The sequence below is a fragment of the Phocoena phocoena genome, chromosome 3 (genome assembly GCF_963924675.1).
Source record: "Phocoena phocoena chromosome 3, mPhoPho1.1, whole genome shotgun sequence".
NCBI lineage: Eukaryota > Metazoa > Chordata > Mammalia > Artiodactyla > Phocoenidae > Phocoena > Phocoena phocoena.
Genome location: NC_089221.1, coordinates 66,683,872 through 66,705,707, shown reverse-complemented (window position 1 = coordinate 66,705,707; position 21,836 = coordinate 66,683,872). Strand labels below are relative to the sequence as shown.

At 35.4% G+C, this 21,836-nt stretch overlaps 1 protein-coding gene across 2 annotated transcripts in view; it reads right to left on the bottom strand.

Annotated features, from left to right (window-relative positions):
• Positions 1-1,621: 1,621 nt before the first annotated feature.
• Positions 1,622-21,836, bottom strand: part of XRCC4 (X-ray repair cross complementing 4) — a 255,708-nt gene continuing 235,493 nt past the window's right edge. Inside the window, exon 8 of one of the 2 annotated variants that reach the window (XM_065874517.1) lies at positions 1,622-2,241. In XM_065874517.1, the coding sequence (XP_065730589.1) occupies positions 2,130-2,241 (112 nt within the window). In that variant the 3' untranslated portion in view covers positions 1,622-2,129. The remainder of the gene's footprint in view (positions 2,242-21,836) is intronic. The other variant, XM_065874516.1, reaches the window with a different exon arrangement.

The following is a 21,836-nucleotide window of genomic DNA, read 5'->3' as shown; positions in this document are numbered from 1 at the left end:
GTGGACCTGCATAGTTCAAACCTATGCTGTTCAAGGATCAACTGTACCATGAACTTTATAGATTCTCTTTTTATGATTACTTAGGAAACACTTTCCATGTATCCCTTTCTCACCACTAGTGAGTTAACAACCAAATTCTGTTTTCTTCTTCTTCTCTTTCACTTAAAAAAAATATATATATATACATATATATAACATATACATATATACATACATATATACACTGATGTATGCTAATTTTGGTTAGTCATTTGTGGTCTATTCAGATGTGGTAGCATTATCTTGAGATTCTGGTACTTTATGTACACAATCTCCTTGGAAAGATCCAAGGTAAATCTTGGATTATATTAATTCATTATTATAGTGAATTTCCTAGGTGACTGCGTAGAATTTTATAATTATATTTCACATATTTATATTTACATTTAATTAAAATTTTTCCTCTTAAATGGAAGCTAGTATAGAAATAAAAATGCAGTAAAATTTCTATTTAAAATATTTTGTTGTTCTATTGACTTAATAAAATCCTATTTCTGATATAAACAATAATGTATAATTTCCTTCTCATTCTCTCTCTGTAGTCAAGCCTATGTGTAAACATTATGTATATTTATTTATAATTAATCACAAAAGGTAGTTGAGCTTTCTGAACAACTATTTCTTTGTATCAAATCATCAAGATAAATTTCAATCTTTTAATGAGTTTCTTTTCAAAGTGATCTAGTAACTTAAAGAAACGAGATGATTTGAGGGGCTACCACGTGATAGACATGCATTTATTCCTTCAACAAACACTTACTAAGTCTCTATGAATCCAGCCCTGTCCTAGGTACTGGAAGGTAGAGAGATAAACCAGAGGGTCATGCCTCTGCTATGATGGGGCTTACTTTCTATAGGGAGACAGAGAAATGGGGGTGGGGAGGAGGGGGGAGTTGAGGAGAGAGAGAGAAAGAAAGAGAGAGAGGGAGAGGAGGGAAGGGAAGGGAAGAAAGGGAAGTATTTAAAGTTTGTAGATATTAGCATATAGATGGTATTTAAAACCACAGATAATCTAGGGAGACAATGTAAGTAAAAAGAAAAGTCTGAAGATTAAGCCCAGGACTCTGAAACTTTTAACTGTTGGACAAGGAGAAGGACTCAGCCAAGAAGTCTAAAAAATTAGTGGCCAGAATGGAAGAGAAATACAAATAGCATATGTTACTGCAAAAGTCAAGTGAAGAAAATGTTTCTTAAGGAGAAGTGATTGGCTGTCAAATGTTTCCCTGAGAGGCTTAGAAAGATGAGGACTGAGAAAGGACCAACTAGCAACATGGTGGTCACTGTTAACTTGAGTGGCATGGAGGGAATGGATGTTCAGCTGGATAGAAATGAATGTGAGGTCAGGTAGTAGAAACGATGATTATTTAAAAAACAAATCTGTGCCAGATGTAAGTGGGGATAGATAAGCGCATATGAAAAGGTCCTTGTCTTCAAAGAGGGCCCTTGTACCTATAAGATAAACCTTTTATCAACAATCTCTGGAAAACACTCTTTGATACAAAACAGGGTTACATTTATATTAATATATACTCTATAAAGACCTGTTACTGTATTGCAGGAAAAAGTTTAACTAAATAACACCTTTTATTAAGGACACAAAATCTTCAATCAAAAGTTTTATCATCAGATTTTCAGGTTGTTTGTGTACAAACTAAAAATAGATTTTACACAACATTCCACAAATTAAAATGCTCAAACATCAGTGTTCAGAATATGACTATTCGAAAAAGAATTTGTAGACATTTTCTTTGTCCTATTTTCAAAATCTTCTGAGACAGAATAGATAGCTACTACATATAGTATGTGTGAACTGAATAAGGTAAATGTGACCTTTGCAACAAAAAGGTCTGAGATTTTATCTAATTCTAGGCATGCTGAATGAATAGTTTAGAATAATGCACTACTGTCATCAAATCATATCTTCATATACATGTGTAATCCATTTTGCATAATGGTTTCAGCTCAGTGTGTATGGAATTACATTGTAAAGCACACTAAGAGCTGCTGCTGAGTTGAAATTTTTCTTTTGTCATTTAAGGAAATGAATAGAAAACACAGCCTTGTGAACATCAAAGTACTTTTTGAGACAATTAAATCTCATCAAAGAGGTCTCCTGGACTACTGTTTCTTAGAGTTTCTAAAGACATGTTTTCAGCTGGGCTGTGATCCTTTTTCAGCATCTCAGGTTGTGGAGGATCAAGCCTGGAGTAAAAAGAAAAATCAAGACAATTTTATTTTGAAAAACTACATACAGAGTAAAAGAAAATTAAGAGATACATAAGTGAAATAAAAGTTAAACCCTGCTTCCAAACTGCTGCATTAACATAAAGAGAGATGAAAGGCACTTAATTTCTTTAACTGCTTTGGAATTAATCTGCCTCTATTCTGAGCTAACGAAAATTCAAGGGCCTACAACAATATTCATAATTAAGGTCAAGAAATAAAATATCCTCTGTGCTGTACTTTTATGCCAAGATACTGAAGATTTCTCAAGCCATTTCTTTAATAATTCCATCACAATTTACACTTTCCTTCGGCTCCCTTAAGTTCTAACTATTAACATTCATTTGAATCTCAACAGCAGGAAGTTCTGATCACATAAATTTCTTTTAGTGGTCATTTGCTTGTAAGTGCGTATATAATGACTTCACGTTTTTAGCAGTTGCTGATGAAATGCTGTTGGTCCACATTCTTTTACTGAATCTACATATCTTCATTTAGTAAGTAAATTTATTCAGTTTCAGTACTGTAGTTACTACATCAATGGACTGATCTCTATATTTATGTAAATGTTCTCTGAGTCCTAGGATAAAAGGCATGATCACTAACGGATAATTGGTGTTTCAAAAATGGTGAGCTGGAGGGTAACAGAGCTCAGTCAGAAGAAGACCCTAGGAATGTATATTTATACCCTTGTATAAACCTGGTCTGAATCAACCCAGTAATACTCAGTAAAATGCCCATATTTCCAACTACAAAGGCAGAAGCATCATAGCAGTTTGGTACAGCTAAAAAGGAATAGGACTTGAGGGACCTCCCTGGTGGGTCAGTGGTTAAGAAACCACCTGCCAATGCAGGGGACACGGGTTTGATCCCTGGTCTGGGAAGACCCCACATGCCGTGGAACGACTAAGCCCGTGTGCCACAACTACTGAGCCCGCATGCCACAACTACTGAAGCCCATGTGCCTAGAGCCCATGCTCCGCAACAAGAGAAGCCACCACAATGAGAAGCCTGGGCACCACAACGAAGAGTAGTCTCTGCTCGATGCAACTAGAGAAAGCCTGCGTGCAGGGATGAAGACCCAACACAGCCACACACACACACACAAAAAGAATAGGACTTGAAGTCAGGACACATAGGGTTTAAATCTAGGTCTATTTCTTATTAGCCATGTGACTTTAGGCAAGTTATTTAACCTAACCGGACTTCTGTTCTCTCACCTCAGAGGTGGTCTAAAGATTAAATGAGATGTTATAAATGAAAGTGCTTGTAAATTCCCACAAAACATTTGGAAACTATTATTATTAGCTCCTAATATTGCATAAATTACAAAAGAGCTCCTGCTAATAGTTTCTTTAATTTAAAAGACTAATCAACTAAAGATCCCCAAATGTTATGTTTAGATTATGAGTACTTCCAAAAGCCTGTACCCATACTTAGTTGCACAGATTATTAAAAATGAATCCACCACAGGGTCCTCCTTGGCCTCATGACTGCATACAATTAACCATGGTTGGCTGCTACTAGGCCTGGGACATGTTCTGTCTTATCCTGAGCAAGCCAAGTTCAGATAACATAACCCTCACAGGAATGCGGAGGTGCTATGCATTAATGCATTGTCAAGATGACAAGTACTACCCTCTGGGAGTTTCAATGCTAAAATTAACAATAAATACTGACATAATTACTGTAACATGTAATTAAATATCTAAAAATATATTCCATAGAAGGAGAAAATGATACAGTACAGAAGTATAATTATTACATGTATAAGTTTTCAATGTCAACTCAAAACACATTTTACATCTTAGAATTGCTTTTTCTCCTCCTAGCAAAAGACAGAATTGAATTATTTCAATTAAAAAGCCAGATATGGAAAAACCTCTGTAATTTCATTCGTCGTCTAGACACTGTACAACCAGAACACAAAGAGTGATCAATTTAGTTAAAAAATAATCAGCATATGACAAAAGGACCACTCTGAAGTGACAAGTCTGAAGGGAATAGATCCCTGGTTCTCCGTTTAAGATTCCCATCTTTTTCTAAAGTCATGGGGAGCCTAAGATATAGATTTTGACTCTTTTGTTCTTAGTGTCTAGTACATAATAGGTGTTCAATGAAAGCTGTTCCATGAATGGAGATCATTGTTCTACAGCTTTCATATCTGTGGTAAGTCAACAGAGTAAATTTAAAACTCTCCCCACAACCAAAATAATAGTTTAATCATTTTTATAAGTAATAAATGTTTATTGTAAGACTTTATAAAACTCCTGAAAAACACGAAGAAAGTTAAAATGTCCATCATCCTACTTTGTATCATTTGTATTTTCATGTCTTTTTTTTTACAAATATGAGATTATATATATAATTTTGCAGCTTGATGTCTTTACTCTAAAATATATTAGAAATGTCTTTGCATGTTGAAAAATATATTTAGATCTATACTCATCATTAATTTTAATTTGTTTATACTAAGAATACACTGATGACTATTTGGGTTGGTTCCATTTCTTAATGCTCTTACAAACAACACAATGATCAATTACCTATATCTTAGTGTATTTATCATATTATTTTTTCACGAGCATGCTTATTCTAAGCATTCACACTTAGAGGTGAAATTTGAAAGCAAATAACTCAGAAACCTGTACCTGAAGTCTTAATAGAAAGTGAGCTAAAGAAGCAACTTGAAACTTGGGAGTTCCTCTCTTTCTAAGTAAGTTACAACCACTAGTTATGGACCACTATAAATTCTAAATCTTCCATGAAGACTTTTTTCTTTTTCCTTTTTTTTTTTAAACTTTCCACATTGAAGCTGATTTTCATTTTCTGTAATCATTTAAAGTACCGAATGTCTGCACCCAATATTTCAATACTAGTTTTGCCTTTAATCAATATTTAAGTATGTACTATGATCAGCTCATTGTGTGAGGGAAATATAACAAATGTGATAAAGGTAACACATAATTTCTGCCCTCAGGAATCTTTCAGTTAAACCTTTTACTTTCTCTAATTTTTTTCAAATATGTTTTTTCACCCTAAACATTTTATAAGCAGCTTTAAGGCAATGACTGTGTAATATAATTTGTTCACAGTGATATATCCCTTTAGGAATTTCTATAAACATTAAATCAGTATATAGGATTCAAGTAGACTTTTAGATAGTTTTTATGGACAACATGGTTCAAAAGGAAGAATCCTGAATCCAAGGTTAGGCAATCTTTATTTATGCTTCACCACGTTAAGATTTTGGTCAGGTGACAGCACCTTTCTGGATCTCTGTCTTGATTTAAGCTGTAGAAAGTTAAGGTTACTATAAATGATCTTGGAAGTTCTTTCAGTCCCTAAATTCTGAGACAGTTATACTCAAATAGACTACTTTGCAAAATACAGGCTCTCAATAAATACCTGTGGAATAAATGAAAAAAGGTGAATTAAAAAGGAAAGGTTAATGAGAGAATAAGAAATTGTCTTTGTAGAGTTAAAGGCTAAAGTATAAGGATTTTTCAAATAAAGTGAATAAATGAAACTTCTCCAGATGACAGCCTTATTAAAAAATGGCTTATAGTCTCAATAATTTGCAGAGAGTTTTATGTTTTATTACTTGATTTCACACTGCATTAAAACACACACACACACACACACACACACACACACACACACTCTATAACTTGAATCAAAATTGCATTACCACCATCTAATTAACAGTAAATAGTGTAGATCAGAAGTTAGATTTGTCAAAAGAAATATCTCATCCTGGGAAAGTTTCTCTAAAATGTTAGAATGAATGATTGACTTCTAATTTTCTGAGAGTTAAATTATCAACATCTTTTAAAATGATTATTTCCAGTTATTGGCTCATTTTGTAAAGACATTTTCTCAGCCATGTTTAATATTGGTATTACCATGGCTGGAGTATCAACCTTTTCTTATTTAAATGAGAATCATTAGTATTGTTTGGAGTGAATTACTTGCATTTTATAACATATTCTGAAAATAATATTTCTGAAAAATGTCAAGGTGCCAGTCTGAGCAGACTGAGAGGTCCAGGAAAAGGTGTAATGATTGATGGCACTCTGACACTTGAAAAATCATTTTCCTTTGACTATGACACAAGCAATGTTTCTAAAGTCAAAAACCAAAAGTCAATTTGTATGTGGCTTAACTATATCTCTACCTACACATACAATTCAATTCCAGGTGAATTAAATGAGAAAAGGCAAAATTTTAAAGCATTTAGAAGAAAATAGAGGAGAATTTCTTTAGGATCTTAGGATAGAAAGTTTTTTTTAAGGCGGAAAGTGAAACCATAAAGGTAAAGATAGATAAATTCAGTTACATTAGAAGCATTAGAAGTAAGTACTCCTATTCATCAATAGACATCTTAAAGACAGTGAAAAGACAAGTCCCAAACTGAGAGGAAATACTGCAACATATGCTACTAACAAAGGATTATCTAAAGAATTCCTACAAGCGATTTTTAAAAACCCAACATTATTAAAAAATATATGCCAAAGACTTCAGGAACTTCCAAGAAGAGGGAACAGTGAGGGCGAATAAGCATATGATAATTAGCTCAACTTCATTAGAAACCAAGGAAGTGCAAATAAAAACCAGTATGAAGTATTTTATACCAGATTAGCAAAAATGAAAATGTCCAACAATAGCAAAGATCACAGAGAACATGAAATGACAAGATGAATTACTACTGGCTGGAGTATAAACATTTGAAACTACTTTAGATAACAATTTGGCAGTAACTGTCCATGTACATGAAGATTTATGTACTTATAACTAGGAATTCCACTTCTAGTTACATACTCCAGGAAATATTTGCATATGTGTGTCAGGAGATATGTGCACAAATGTTCACAGGTGCATTATTTATAATAGTGAAAAACTGAAAACTACCCAAATGTCTCTCCACAGGATGGGCAAGTAAATTATGTAATTTTCACACCATGGACTATGATGCAGCTACACACATGCACGAATCTCAAACATGATGGTGAGCAAAAAAGCAAGGCACAGGGCTTCCCTGGTGGCGCAGTGGTTGAGAGTCCGCCTGCCGATGCAGGGGACACGGGTTCGTGCCCCAGTCCGGGAAGATCCCACTTGCCGCAGAGCGGCTGGGCCCGTGAGCCATGGCCACTGAGCCTGCGCGTCCGTAGCCTGTGCTCCGCAACGGGAGAGGCCACAGCAGTGACAGGCCCACGTACCACAAAAAACAAACAAACAAACAAAAACACAAACCAAAAAAAAGCAAGGCACAAAATAATACACAATATGATTCTATTTACTTAAAGTCAAAAACATGCAAAACTATATAATATTACTCTTTGAACACTGGTGTCTGTGTGTGTGTGTGTGTGTGTGTGTGTGTGTGTATCTGTGTATGTACATAATAGTTCTGGATCTTATTTGCTCTTCCAAGACAATGCTCTCAGATTTCTGAGTCTTGTAACTTTGGCAACTGTGAAGATGGTTTTACAGAAGGGGCAGGTTGAGTACTATGCATAAAGGGTTCCATTTCAGATATAACGGGTGACTCTGAAGTGACTGCAGGATATTTAAATGGAGATAGATGTTGAGTAGGTAAATGCTTGTATAGATGTAGAGCTCAGGAGAGATGACTGGACTACATGTACAGAGATAGCAGTCACTACCATTACTACTGGCCACTAAAGACAAATGAGTTGAAGAGATCTTCAAATGAGTTGAAGAAACTCCCAGAGAGAGTCTACCAGAGAAAAAACGTTTAATATAGAATCCTGGGAAATGTTAAAATTACAGGGGCAGATGGAAAGAGAGAGAAATGAATAAAAGGAGACTGAAATAGAATGATTCAAGAGATATGGGGAGAACCAGGGAAGAGAGTTGTTGTGGCAGCCAAGAACCAAGTTTATTTTGTGTGCCCACAGCTTGTGCTACTCCCATTTGCCACCCAAATGCTGGCTTTCTATACAACTTTGACTGCTGAATCTGTAAACGCATGTTAGGTAAATTATTTTCACCCACTAAGAATTATATGGAGCTGAGAAGAATAAGCTGGAAGGATGCTGCTATGCTTGTGATTCGTTACAGACAAGAAGAACAGGGAATGTTTTCTTTGGGAGGAAGAAAGTCTTAAACCCTTGGACTGCAGCCGTCAGAGCAAAAATCTAGCAAAATGGTCAATGGTCAACTCCTGCCTGGCCACCAAAGCAGAGCATTTTTAAGTAGCTCTTTCTCTCACATTAGGATAAAATATATTTTATATATATATATATGTATATAGATAGATAGATAGACAGAGTGGGAGAGAGAGACAGAGACAGATAGAGACAGAAAGAGAGCTTTGTTTTACTAGCAACTTCCCTGGCATCTATCCACCTCACCTCTGACTTTCTCCTGGGACTGGGGTAGAGGTCAGATGTGTGGCAAGAGATGAAGATGAGAGATGAGGTAAGGGCAATGTATTAGGAGAGAAACAGACCCGAACATTGGTTGAGACATACATTATTTGGTAATAATAAAAGCCAAATATCTAATGGTTTGTTTTTTAGGATGTAACAAATCAAACCTTCGTCGAAATGACCACAAAAACAGCCAAGTCAGAGTATTATGTACTTGTTACTATTAAATAACTAGACAGCTATCGAACTGGCCTTAACAGAGTTCTCATTATGGAACAAAGTCAATTAGAGAAACACCTTTTAAATTGAAAAGTTATAAATAATGGGCTTAAAGATCTGACATCACCAACATTACCACTGTATTTTCAAATTAAATTTTAGTATTTAAAAAAATATTTGAACTTTGAATAAATGGGAAAATAGCTACACATTTCTAGTTGACCATATAAAAACCAAAAGCATCTCCTAAATAAATTAACAGACTGAAGTCATCAGGATTCAGTAAAACAAGTGAATTCCAAACATTGTCTGGAATTCAATAGGCCTAGACAGCATTTCACTAGTCTGAGAAAATGAAAAGAAGTTGAAACTTGCTTTCTGGTAACCAAAATGGCAAATAAATAAATTGTGTTAGTTATTTTCAACTAAATTCCTAAATTTTTTTTAATGAATATTCCTTTGCTGTTTAACTTTATCAGGAACAAGAATAAAATAGAAATAGGCTTTTGAAATAAGTAATTTTGAATAAAACATAGAATAGAGAATTATGAAGAGTAAATATACAATGTTAAAATGCACTTACCATGCTTTATAGATATTGGGAAAGAATAATTATAACATTTCCCTGTAAAATATTCATATTATGGGGTTTGAAAATAAGATTCTCTAGTTCTATCCAAGTTAACATTTAAAGTTACAAACATTAGGATCAATATGTCCATAATCCACAAGGATGCCAAAATTTATGTAGAAATTTCATAATAATAAATCGGAAGATTTTGTCATTCTTACTCTACTTTATTTAGATAAATAACATTACTGTGGTAATTCATTAGATCAGCAATATCAAAGCCCATACATGCTTTAAAAACTCAATACCTGAAAAACCCTATGTTAAACTTCCCGCATCCCTTGCAAGTTTTGAAACGGTATAGGTGACATTTGCTACTGGTGATCTGTGCCCATAAAAGCAGAAAACCGTCATCTTAATAAAAAATGATTTTCCACAACTTTATTTTTAAGACAGGCCATTGCTCTTTGCTACTTGGTGTGCTATAAATGAAGCCTCCCTCACTAGATTAGAAGCTTCTCAAGTAGAATGACTCTGCTTTATACGACCTGGCTCATAAACGTTCCAATGATTGCATGTATTAATTAATGAACAAATGATTGAATGAATGAAGTAGACAGTATTAACAAGAAGCCTCTATAAAGTTAAGCAACCTGCCCAAAGCCACACAGCCAGTAAACATGAACGTGAGCAGGCAGGCAAGTCAACAATGAAGCCAGGGTATTAGCCTAGGTTTCCCTCACTCCGAAATCCATACCCTTCTTACTACAGCAGTATATGGGAGTCACTAATTCTTATTTCTACTGCAGAGAAAGGCAACTTGGTGCTGTGCAGTGTGTCTGAAAAAGTAATTCCATGAGACACTCTAAAAAATAAAATCTGCAGTCTAAAATGTTTGGAAAGTATTTCTTTTTCTCCATTAAGTCCTCTAAGTGTTTCATGTGCATATTATACATTTAAAGCTATTAAAGTCATTCCATAAACTTGTTAAATTATTAAGTAAAACAAAAGCAAGGTGCAGGAGAGTGTGTGTAGAAAATTAGATTGTTTATATATATATATATATATATATATATATATATATATATACACACACACACACAAATATATGTACACATTTATATGTGTGTGTGTATGTGTGCATTTATATGTATATAGAATATCAGAATATCTCTGGAAGGATTCACAAGAAACCAGCGATGGTCGACTCTGGAGAGAGGAGCTTTGGCTGAAGGCCAGGGATAATTTTTGCTGGATAGTCTCTTAAACTGTTGAGATTTAAAAAACAATTTATACACAGATTATATCTTTTTAAAGTGCTTTAAGAAAAAAATAGCTTGTTTATCCTCAGTTTTACAAATGAATTTGGCAGTCAAAGCCTCTTTTCTCACTATCTCTCAATTACTAATATCCCAAGAAACGAGTGTTTCTAGAACAGCCTGCATTGCTTGCTTTCCTGAGAATATAATACCTACTAGCCTGAACCCAAAAATGCAGTGGTCCAATGAAGGAAAATAAAAACACAGAAAAAAAAAAAAAAAAAGAACTCTACTTCAGGCTACCAAGAGAAGTGTAAAAAACATGGGCAGAAAATAATACCCAGCCATGGAGGTTAGTGACTTCTAATGAACCAGGAACCAGGAGTGATAGTTTCACCACAATGTGGAACCAGCTGTTGGTTTCCTGCTGCTGCTGTAACAAATTACCATAACATAGCAGCTTAAAACAACACAAATTCATTATCTTACAGTTCTGGAGGTCGGCAATCTGACCCACGTCTCACTGGGCTAAAATGCAGGTGTTGGCAGAGCTGTGCTCCTCTCTGGAAGCTCTAGCGGAGAAACTTCCAGAGGCTACTCCCCTCCTCCATTTTCAAAGCCAGCAATGGCAGGTGGACACCTTCTCACATCACATCACTCTGAGCCGGCTTCCTTTGTCACATCTTTCTCTGACTCTCCTTCTGCCTCTCTCTTCCTTTGTGATACAATGCACCCACCCGGATAATCTAGGATAATTTAGCTACTTTTATGGTCAGCTAATTAGCAACTTTAATCCATCTGCAACCTTAATGTCCTTTTGCCATGTGCTCTAACATAGTCTCAGGTTCCAGGAATTAAGACTTTGACATCCTTTTTTTGGTGGCAGGGGGTGGGGAATGCAGTATTCTGCCTACTGCTCCAGCCTTAACTTGGTTAGGGCTCAACTGTAATCTATCAGTTTAAATGTTTCAGGATCACTTAACAGAGAAACAGGCTTTGAGTAAGAGCAGGACCCACAAGGCCCAGAGCTAAAAGAAACCTTTAAGCTGGCTGGAGGAGGCATCTGCAAAGTCTGTGCAATATGACCTGAAACTCAAAAGAATCCACACTGGGGCTTCTTATCTAGAGATGAACTGAACCAGAATCATTGAGATAGGCTGTCAACTACATCATCCATCACCTACCGTGTCTACTATTTACTGAGTGCTTACCGAGGGTCAGAGACTGTGCAAGATGCTTGGGATATAAAGTGAACAAACAAACGGTCCAAGGCAGAGGTAACCCTGAGCGGCTGAGCTCCCCTGAACATACACTAACTACAACCCTTGTCTAGGGGATAACACAGAGACTGTTTCACTATGACAGCTCTAACGAGTGAGGCTCTACAGACAATGCTACCTTCATGGGTGTGTTACTGTGCTGTCAGTCACCCAAGGCCACAAGCTTAGAGGGGCCTCATCACTGCTTTAATGTTCTGTTGTCACTGTCTTGAAATTCTTAATAATTTTGAACAAAAGGCTCTGCATTTTCATTTTACACTGGTCCTGCAAATTATTGTAGTGTGTCCAGACCACGCACTTTCAGTGACCTTCTTACACCAGACCCAAACTGAACCTAAACAATTGCTCAATTGCTCACACTTATTCTGGACCAATAAACAATGGGACTTTTTTTTTAAAACTAATTATGTACTGATGTATGGACTCATTCTGTCCTATTCAGAATGGAGTTTTGATCCTTAATTAGCCTAACCACCAGTAAACCTCCTCTTTAACACTTGAAAAGCACTTGCTTTTTCTCTTCAGGGAAATACTTGGTGAATTTTTTCACTGGTAATTTTTTTTTTGACCTGTAAATAAATAAGAATGAATGTAGTTTCCCGGCAAATAAATACTCTGCTTTGTTAGGCTTCTCCTTCTCCTCCCTTGCCTTCTCTCTCTCTCTCTTAAAGCTCCACTGTTTTTTGTTTTATAGTAAGAGAATTCAGTTTCTATTTTAATTAACAGATTTTTCCATTATTTTAGTCCTTGCTAGTGGAATTGATTCTTAGTGTTCTCAAAACTACCCACTCTAATTAATTCCTTGGCTCACAAAGCAGCAAACCTCTCATCAGTGCCATCCTGTGCTGTGGCCTACCTATCTCTTTCCCTTTTGATTTGTTGAGTATCAGTCTGCCCCAAATCCTTCCTGAATATTTTCCTAGCTTTTCATGGAATGGGTGACCAAGGATCATGTGGCAGTCAGACATTTTAAAGAAGACAGACTACTTTGTAACACCACCAACATCATAGAACTTTTAGATAAAATGAGTATCATATAACTGATACATAAAATGAACAAACAAAAAACATCTCTTCACAAAGCATACTAACTCAATGTGGTATTATTGGCAAATGTAAAGACAGTCTCTGCTCAAATTCTGGGAGATGTTCTGTCTTAAAGAAACATGCCAGAAAGGAGTCAGAGCACTGCAAGAAGGCAGATGGAAACAATCTACAAAATTCTGTGGATTTTGATTTTGAATTAAAAAGATTAAATTTTTCAGTTGACTTTAAAAATATAACCAAAGTGTAAAGTAAAACCAAGTTGTATAGAATGTGTTAAAAACAAATCACTATACCTCACAACTGGTGGCAAGTCACTGTGAGATAAGGCAGTATAAGCCATGGAGGATTCAGTCTATATGCTCAGAATGACTGGAGAAAGACTTATCTAACCTTTTTGCCCTGGAAACGTTTATTACATGTATGGTTTTATGATTTCAATAAAAGTTCAAATGTCACTGCTAAACTGCAATCCAATCCACACAAAAAGATGTTGACTGCAGTTGTGTGTTATGTTTAGATAACTATCTTTACTAAGTGCACTATATACCTTTCTCATTGTGATATCTTTATGATTACATAAATTACCATTTTTTTCAAGATTTTTTACTGAACTAATGTTTATTTTGAGGAAGTAGAGTAAGTGCTACATATGGTTCCATTAGTGTATTAACTGGTACAGTTTGGTCTCATTCTTTTAAATGTCCCATTGCAATCTATGTCTTAAAAAATGTAAAAATAATATTATTTAGTCATAATTCTCCAAAATTCATAGTGGAGGAAGCTTTTACATGGCACTGAACTATCATTAACAAATGTAATGAGATCAGTGTCTTGTAAAGGCATTGGTTTGATTTGCCAAAATGCAGGACTGGCTGTAGCACTTAATTATTAAGGCTGGAACAGACACATTCAGTAAATAACTGATCAGCAATTTAAATAACCACTGTTACCTAACTGGTCTTATTTTGCTACTATAAGAAAGCTATATATCTCAGCTTTGATCATCTGCCATCTGAACTGTACAATTATTGACATTTCTCCTTGCCTTTTATTGTTTTCTCCTTCAGCCCATCTTCCAACTGCTGCAAATGCTTTCTACAACACAAGTCTGATTATTACTTTGTACTCCTACAAGGCTGTAGTTGAAACTCCCTTGGCATAGCAAAAAAAAAAAAAAAAAAAAAATCACAAAATTTCTAGCTTCATGTCTGCCTTTCTGGTTCTAGCTATCCAATGCTCTTCCACACCAAACTTCTTGTCATCCACCAAATGCATCATTCTGTCTTCATTGCCATTCTTTTCCATACAGTTCCCTCAGCTTGAGGACTCTTTCTCCTGCCTTCTTTACTTAGCAGGCTCCTACTCATCATTAAAAGCCAAGTTCAGATGTCACTGCTTCTGGGAAACCCTCCTAGGCAGAGGAATTAATTATCTCCTATTCTCCCATAGTACATCTTAAATCAAGCAGCTCTTTGTTCCTATACCTATTGCTGTGTAATAAACGACCGTAAACTTAGTGGCACAAAACAATGACAATTTTATTATGTTCATACTTTCCATGAATCTCACAGGGCACAGTGAGGATGGTTTGTCATTGTGCCACGGTATCCAGGCCTTAACTGGGAATACCAGAAAAACTGGGGCTGACATGATGGCTGGGAGCTGGAATCCTCTGAAAAGCTCATTCACTCATATCTGGTGCTTGGCTGGGAACCTTGAAAGAGTAGGACTGGCTCCTGGAGACTCTTCAGTGGCTTGGCTTCCTTACAGCCTGGCAGCCTAGGATAGTCAGACTTTTTACATGAAAGCTTAGGGCTGTAAGCGTGAGGTGCCTTTGTTGACTTAGCCTCTCTGCAAATCACAGAGCATCACTTCTCCTGCATTCTACTGTTTACAAAAGAGTCAAAAGCCCACCTAGATACAAGGGGAGGGGATACAGAAACCACTTCTCAAAGGAAGGAATATCAACCTCAGACTTTAATTCTGCACATCTTTGTCACTTATATTGTAAGCAATCAGAGAACAAGGACTATGATTTAGAATTACTGTTTCTTTCAGAATCTGGCACAATTCCTAGAATAAAGAACTATGTGCACTGAAACTGACTAAGAAGTGTCTTATTGAGGGTGTTTGCCTTTTTTCTCTAAGAGCTGAGTATGAAAAAGCTATAGCTAGTTTCATATACGATTTACACAGAATAAAAACCATTCCAGATCAGAAGGGCAACTATATTTTTAGAAATGCAATCACATAAAATTTATACTTCAGCAAGGAAATTTTAATTTCTGACAACTTTTGCTGGCCACTAGTTAGCTCACTTTCCATCATGAAGTAACTTAAATTATTTACTTTTCCAAGTAGTTTTGGATGTTTATAAATTTATATGCTTACAAGTTCACACAATACCATTAGTTTAGTTATACTCCACTTCACTGGAATGTTTGGGAAGGGAGATCTATGGTTAAATGAATGGTGTTTCAATCCTCATGGCTAAAAGCCTCACTAGCAAATGCTGGTCAACTTCTAAATAAACACACACTCAGAATCCAACTACTAGAAGGATCTAGGTAGTTGGATTTTCTATTAACTTAAGTTTCATTGAGTTATTATTATTATTATTTAAGCTTTAGGAGCGTTAGTTAATTTAAACCTCTTCTGTCTGGTTATTGAAAAACAACAACAGTAAGAAGCAATCACAATATTCATTACTAATGCAAGTAAAAGTCAGAAGTGAAATAAAATCTTCATCTCCAAACATCCTTTATTCTGAGAAGAAATGTGACCCCTGTTAGCAACACGGAATTACCACCAACAATCTCACCTTCAATGACCAATGAAGAAGAAGAATCAGATTTCAAAAATCAGAAACCATAAACAGAAATTAAATGTTAAACCAAGAAATTCTAACACTTGTTTGGAATTAGGAAAGCTGTCACCCATAAATTCACATGCAGCCCCAAAAGACAACCATGAAAATTGAACAGGCTATAACCATGCATGGAAAATATTCAGCTAGATTCTACAGTCTGATCATAATTTCCCTTAAAATATATATAACCTCCAAAGTCCCCTCAAAATGTTACTAGGCCTCTGTGGATGGGTAATCAGAGAAAATCTTAAATCATTTAAATTGCTGTCTACCGTGCATTCTTTTACTGCTTTCTGTAAAAATAGGCCCGCTTATCATACTGCAAAAGAAGAAAGATATTTGACATTTCCTAATCTATCACTGGACACTTTTCTATAACTAAGAAATTTGGAAGTGACTAGAAGGACCACCTAAAAATTCCATTTTTAAGAGTATTAAGTTTCCAGAAGGCAGGAACCTTGCTTATCTTTGTATAGTTTAACCACATATAGGAGATTTACAACTTAGGAAAGAATTGTTCTTAATAGAGTTTGTTTTTAAACAAACTCAGGATACAGTTTTTAGAAATGTTATAAATAATAGATTTTCTCAGATCGTTCCACTAAGACTATTTAGCCTATGATATAGACAAACTATTAGACAGTATTAATGATGAGAACTAGTGGTCAACATAATTATAAGAATCTGTTTTTCATACATTCCTTACTTCAAGCAATATTTTCTCAGTATAAGGCACTGTGCCAGCTTCTGAGATGAACAAATAAAACATAATCCCAGACTTTGAAAATCTCACAGTCCAGTTGAACAAAAATGTATTTGAATAATTAAATATAACATGTGTGATGAAGTATGTACAAAGTATTGATTTATAAGATTAAAAAATATTTTACTTTCCAAATCTAGATGTCAGGAACACATCTGTGCTTATGGAAGGCTTATTTGTATTTGCAGTTGTACACATAAAAATTAACATGTTACACATTTTGATGTTTACTACATGGTAATTTCCCATAACTCTTGAAGAGATACTTGATTATTAACGATTAAAAGTAATTTTTACTCACAATAGCAATGACTGTTTTCTTTCCTTAAGCAACTTTTCTCATAAAGAAAATGGAATTGATTGCTGTATCAGAACACTGAATTTTTTTTTTTTCTTTTTTGTTTTGTTTTTTGCAGTACGCAGGCCTCTCACTGTTGTGGCCTCTTCCGTTGTGGAGCACAGGCTCTGGACGTGCAGGCCCAGCGGCCATGGCTCACGGGCCCAGCCGCTCTGCGGCATGTGGGATCTTCCCGGACCGGGGCACGAACCCGTGTCCCCTGCATCGGCAGGCGGACTCTCAACCACTGTGCTACCAGGGAAGCCCAGAACACTGAATATTTAAGGGAAACATTTATTTATATTCATGAGAATTTTATTAAAATAATGATAGACACTATCCAGACAAACCCAATCCAAATAGCCAACATTTAGGTCGGATGGGGTTAAAAGGCTATTTCCACATCTGAATTTCCCTTATAGGTCCAAAATTCTAGTATTGTATTTTCAGGATAGAAGAGACTAGTGTAACTTTTAGGTTTCATCCAAAGTTATGAATCTAAATTTTCTGTATAACCTTCTCTCCCTAACTTATTTTGGGTGTTGAATCATAATAAAAAAAAATTCCTTAGCATGAAATTGTTACTTCTTAAACATTTGGTAAAAAGAAATAATGAAGTTTCCTAATCATTTCTTAAGAAGACTTAAGCTTCAAATATAGAAATTCTAAAATCCTGTAACAATCCTAGTAGATGCAAGCAACAAAAAATTATTTATTTGGGAGTATATAAAGTAATATATATGTCTATTACAAAGACTTCAAAAATTTCATCAAAATAGAATAAAATAAAGATTATCTTCTGTCTATTCACCTGTTGATATTTTAGTGTATATCTTTTTTGAATTTATATACATGATATTATATATACAAAGTCTTTTTAAATTAACTATACTATGAAAAGTACTTTTTATTATATTTTTCTTAAAAATTAATTGAGGAATACCTCTCTTTGTCAACAATTATGGGTCTACATAATCATTTTTAATGGCCTCATAGTATTCCATCACACTGAGCTACCTTAAAATTATAACTAATCTTGATTCATAGACAAATACTAGAAATAATTTAAATACTTGTTGTAAATTACATTTCAATGAACATCCTTAAATATACTCTTTCTAAGTAATGTTAAGACAACAGGTCTATTTAATTCTAATTGAAAATGGTTGACTATAAGACTATAGTTCCTGAAATTTCTTACTCTTAGGAATGCTAAGGGGAAAAGTACAGCTCACAATGAAGAAAGTAGCATATATGTATTTTAACTACCTGGAAATTAAATTATTTTTAGATGAGAGTTCTATGTTAAGAACAAACACAGTAACAACACATATAAACCTGGAAAAAAATAGTGATTAAAACCTGGGAAAGTGGGACTTTCCTGGTGGCGCAGTGGTTAAGAATCCGCCTGCTGATGCAGGGAACATGGGTTCGAGCCCTGGTCTGGTAAGATCCCACATGCCATGGAGCAACTAAGCCCATGTGCCACAACTACTGAGCCTGCACTCTAGAGCCCATGAGCCACAACTACTGAAGCCCATGCTTCTAAAGCCTGTGCTACGCAACAAGAGAAGCCACCACAATGAGAAGCCCCTCACACTACAATGAAGAGTGGCCCCCGCTCACCGCAACTAGAGAAAGCCTGCGCGCGGCAATGAAGACACAATGCAGCCAAAAATAAATAAATAAATAAATTTATTAAAAAAAGAAAAAAAAACCTGGGAAAGTGAAGAGAGTACTCATTAAAATAAAATAAACAAAATATTACCAACATAGAAAATAGTTAGAAATTCTTTATGTTTCTCATTGAAGACCACCCTCACTTTGCTTCTAAGTCTAAAGGTTTTGCTATTGGACTTCAGAGGTGGACCACATAAATATTATATACTGACTGCTATTTTTATTTATTTTTCTTGGGGAAATTATATTAGGTCATCTGACCTATTACAGAAGATAAGTGTTTTGTGTCTGCTAGTTGACGTGTGGGCCAAACTCTCTTTCTTAAACATGAAATAAATGGTTATTATCAATTTGGAGACAAGGCAAAGAGTTTTTTCACAGAATTCAGGGAGAGTCAGAGCATACAATGTTTCTGAGCCTCGTGTGCAGAGGATAAGTAAAAGGACAAAAAACAAAGGTGACAACTCATTGAAAAGTTTTTTATTCATTGAGATATTGATATTTTAATTCAAGTATACATAATCATGCTCTGATGTCACTCTGCCACATATGTAACTGAAGAGAATAATTTAAGACAGAAAAAGATAACTTTTTTAGAAGAGAAACTTGACCTTTCTTGGTACAAATAAGAATCCCACCTGGAAGTTTTAGATCTTCCAACACAGTCTGAAGCTGCCCTCCCTGTCTTGTTTTTTTTCAAATTCAATATTCAAAATTCTGTTGAAAGTCTATTCAAAGTTGCTAATCTATCACTGAGAACAACAGCTAACACTTGTTAAATGTCCTCCTTATGCCAGGTACTGTGTTAAATTCCTGATTCATGTAATTGTCACGATAATCTTATGTCCTGTATGGTCTCTGTTTTCCAGATGTGAAACCAAAAGTTTAGATATTTAAGCAACTCACCCAAGTTCTCACAATTCATAAATGGCCAATGCAAGACTTGAACCCAGGCCTGCTGGCCTCCTCCATGCTTTTAACCAGTGCCTCTTTCCCTTTTTCCCTTTGCCTCAGATGTCTTTTCCTTCATTATTACATGCCCACATTATACTTAATGTTGAAGGCTCAGCTAAAATTCTACACCTTCATGAAACTTGCCCTGAACTCTGCCTCTTTGAAATCTCATATCACACATCACTACAGAATTATTCTAACATAAAGTAAACTAATTCTGCTCAAAACAACATAGCTTTATGTGTTACCCGGTTAATTATAATGTGTGAAATTGAAAGCAGGGCCATTTACAGCAAATATTTCTTAAAGCGCAAAAAGGTGTTTACAGTCAGATTATAAGCTCTATTTTTCCTTAAAGTCCTTAACATCACCATCTTAATGGACAAGTACTTAATAAACATTTGAGAGTGAATTATGCTTTACTGGACATTGTCTGCATAATAGTCAATTGACATGGTCACTGCCCTCTTTGACCTTAAAATCTAAAACAGATGTCATGGTATAAACAAACATAGAAAGAGATAAAGGTGCTCACATACATCTGTTCAACAATTGAAATACACTGCATGAAATATTTACATTATGTTCTAGTCACAGTGCAAGTGGGGTGTGTGTGTGTGTGTGTGTGTGTAGAAGGCTGAAGTGTTCATATTCAGGGTTGAGGTAAGGATTTTTCAAACGCAGGTTTTGTCTGTATAAGAAAGAAGGCAATGGCTCACATCTGGGAGACTGGGACTTTATTAGAAGAATACAGATGTCAATCACCACAGAATAACCACTGTACACATGTGAACCAGATGCTTCCATGTAAAATAACCCAGGGTGTTTCACAGATGAATCACTGAAAATGTAATTACACATTGGTCCTAGTTTATTGGTAACAGGTTCACTTATGTGGAAGCCATATGGTACTATCCATCCTGAAGTAGTGGAAAATACAAAAATGGGTACTTTGAGATGTTAAAATATAAACTCTTCTTCTGCTGCTTTGCTATATTATCCTTGTGGTGAGGTAAGTGATGATTATATGTGTTCAGTCAAATATCTTTGGGACAGATGTCTATTGCTGCATTTTATTAGCAAAGATTGTGCCAGTAAAGTTTACATTATATCCTCTCCTTTTCAAAGGATTTTACTTCAACAGAAAATAAAATGTTTAGTGGCCGTACAACTCCTATAGATCTAATTAATGATTGTTAGGGTAAGTATTCATGTACAGTACCTCAGAATGTGAGCTCAGTATTAAACTACTACAAATGTTTTCTTTTGCATATAGTTTAAATGTTGATTCAATATATATGGATTCGTTGCAGATAAACAAAACCCATGTAAAAGCTGTCAGGAATCATCTATGTTTTAAAACATTGATTCTCTGAGCTCCAAGGGTCACTAGTCTGTGTTTCATAAAGCTGTCTACCTATTTACATAATCGATTGCTTGTTTTCTTCATGTGTCAGAGCACCATCTGACAAGTAGAGATGGACCTCTCTAGTTAACAGCAAAGCCTTTTAAGAGTTTAATTTTCTTTTTTGAGGAGACACTTTAAAACAAAGAAAATCAGCATGCCAAAGTCTACTTCTATGGAACACTTTGGTTAGGAAACTATATACGAGGTGGGCACACAGCATCAAAGGTATCTAGAATATTGTATCCAACCATCCCTGTTGTAGTTTAAGGCTGAGGTAGAAACAGTTGTAAGTATTCTCAAATAACCTGGGCCCTTGGGACATAATACTGAGCTGTATTTTAATGCTTTAGCCCCAGGGTTTTCTTTTATTGTTTGACTACATAGTCAAAAATGTCCTGGCAGATTGATTTGCTGTGTCTTCCCCTTTCTCTCCAGCATCATAAGTTGCCAATGTGTTGCCTCTGCTACCTCACTACTTTAGTGAGTATTTGGTGAGCACAAATGTCCTTGTAAACATTTTCCTACTTAACCACAATATAACCATAAAAATCAGAAAATCAGCACTGAAACATTACTGCCATCTAATCCTCAGTCTCCATTCAGGTTCCAAGAGTCCCAACAATATCCATTCTAACAAAAGGATCCAGTCCAAAATCACACATTACTTTAGTAATCACATCTCTTTAGACTCCTTTCTCAGTTCCTCAGTCATTTCTTGAGGTAATTTTGACAATTATTGGCCAGTTATATTGTAGAATGTACTCAATTTGAATTTGCCTGATTTTTTTCTCG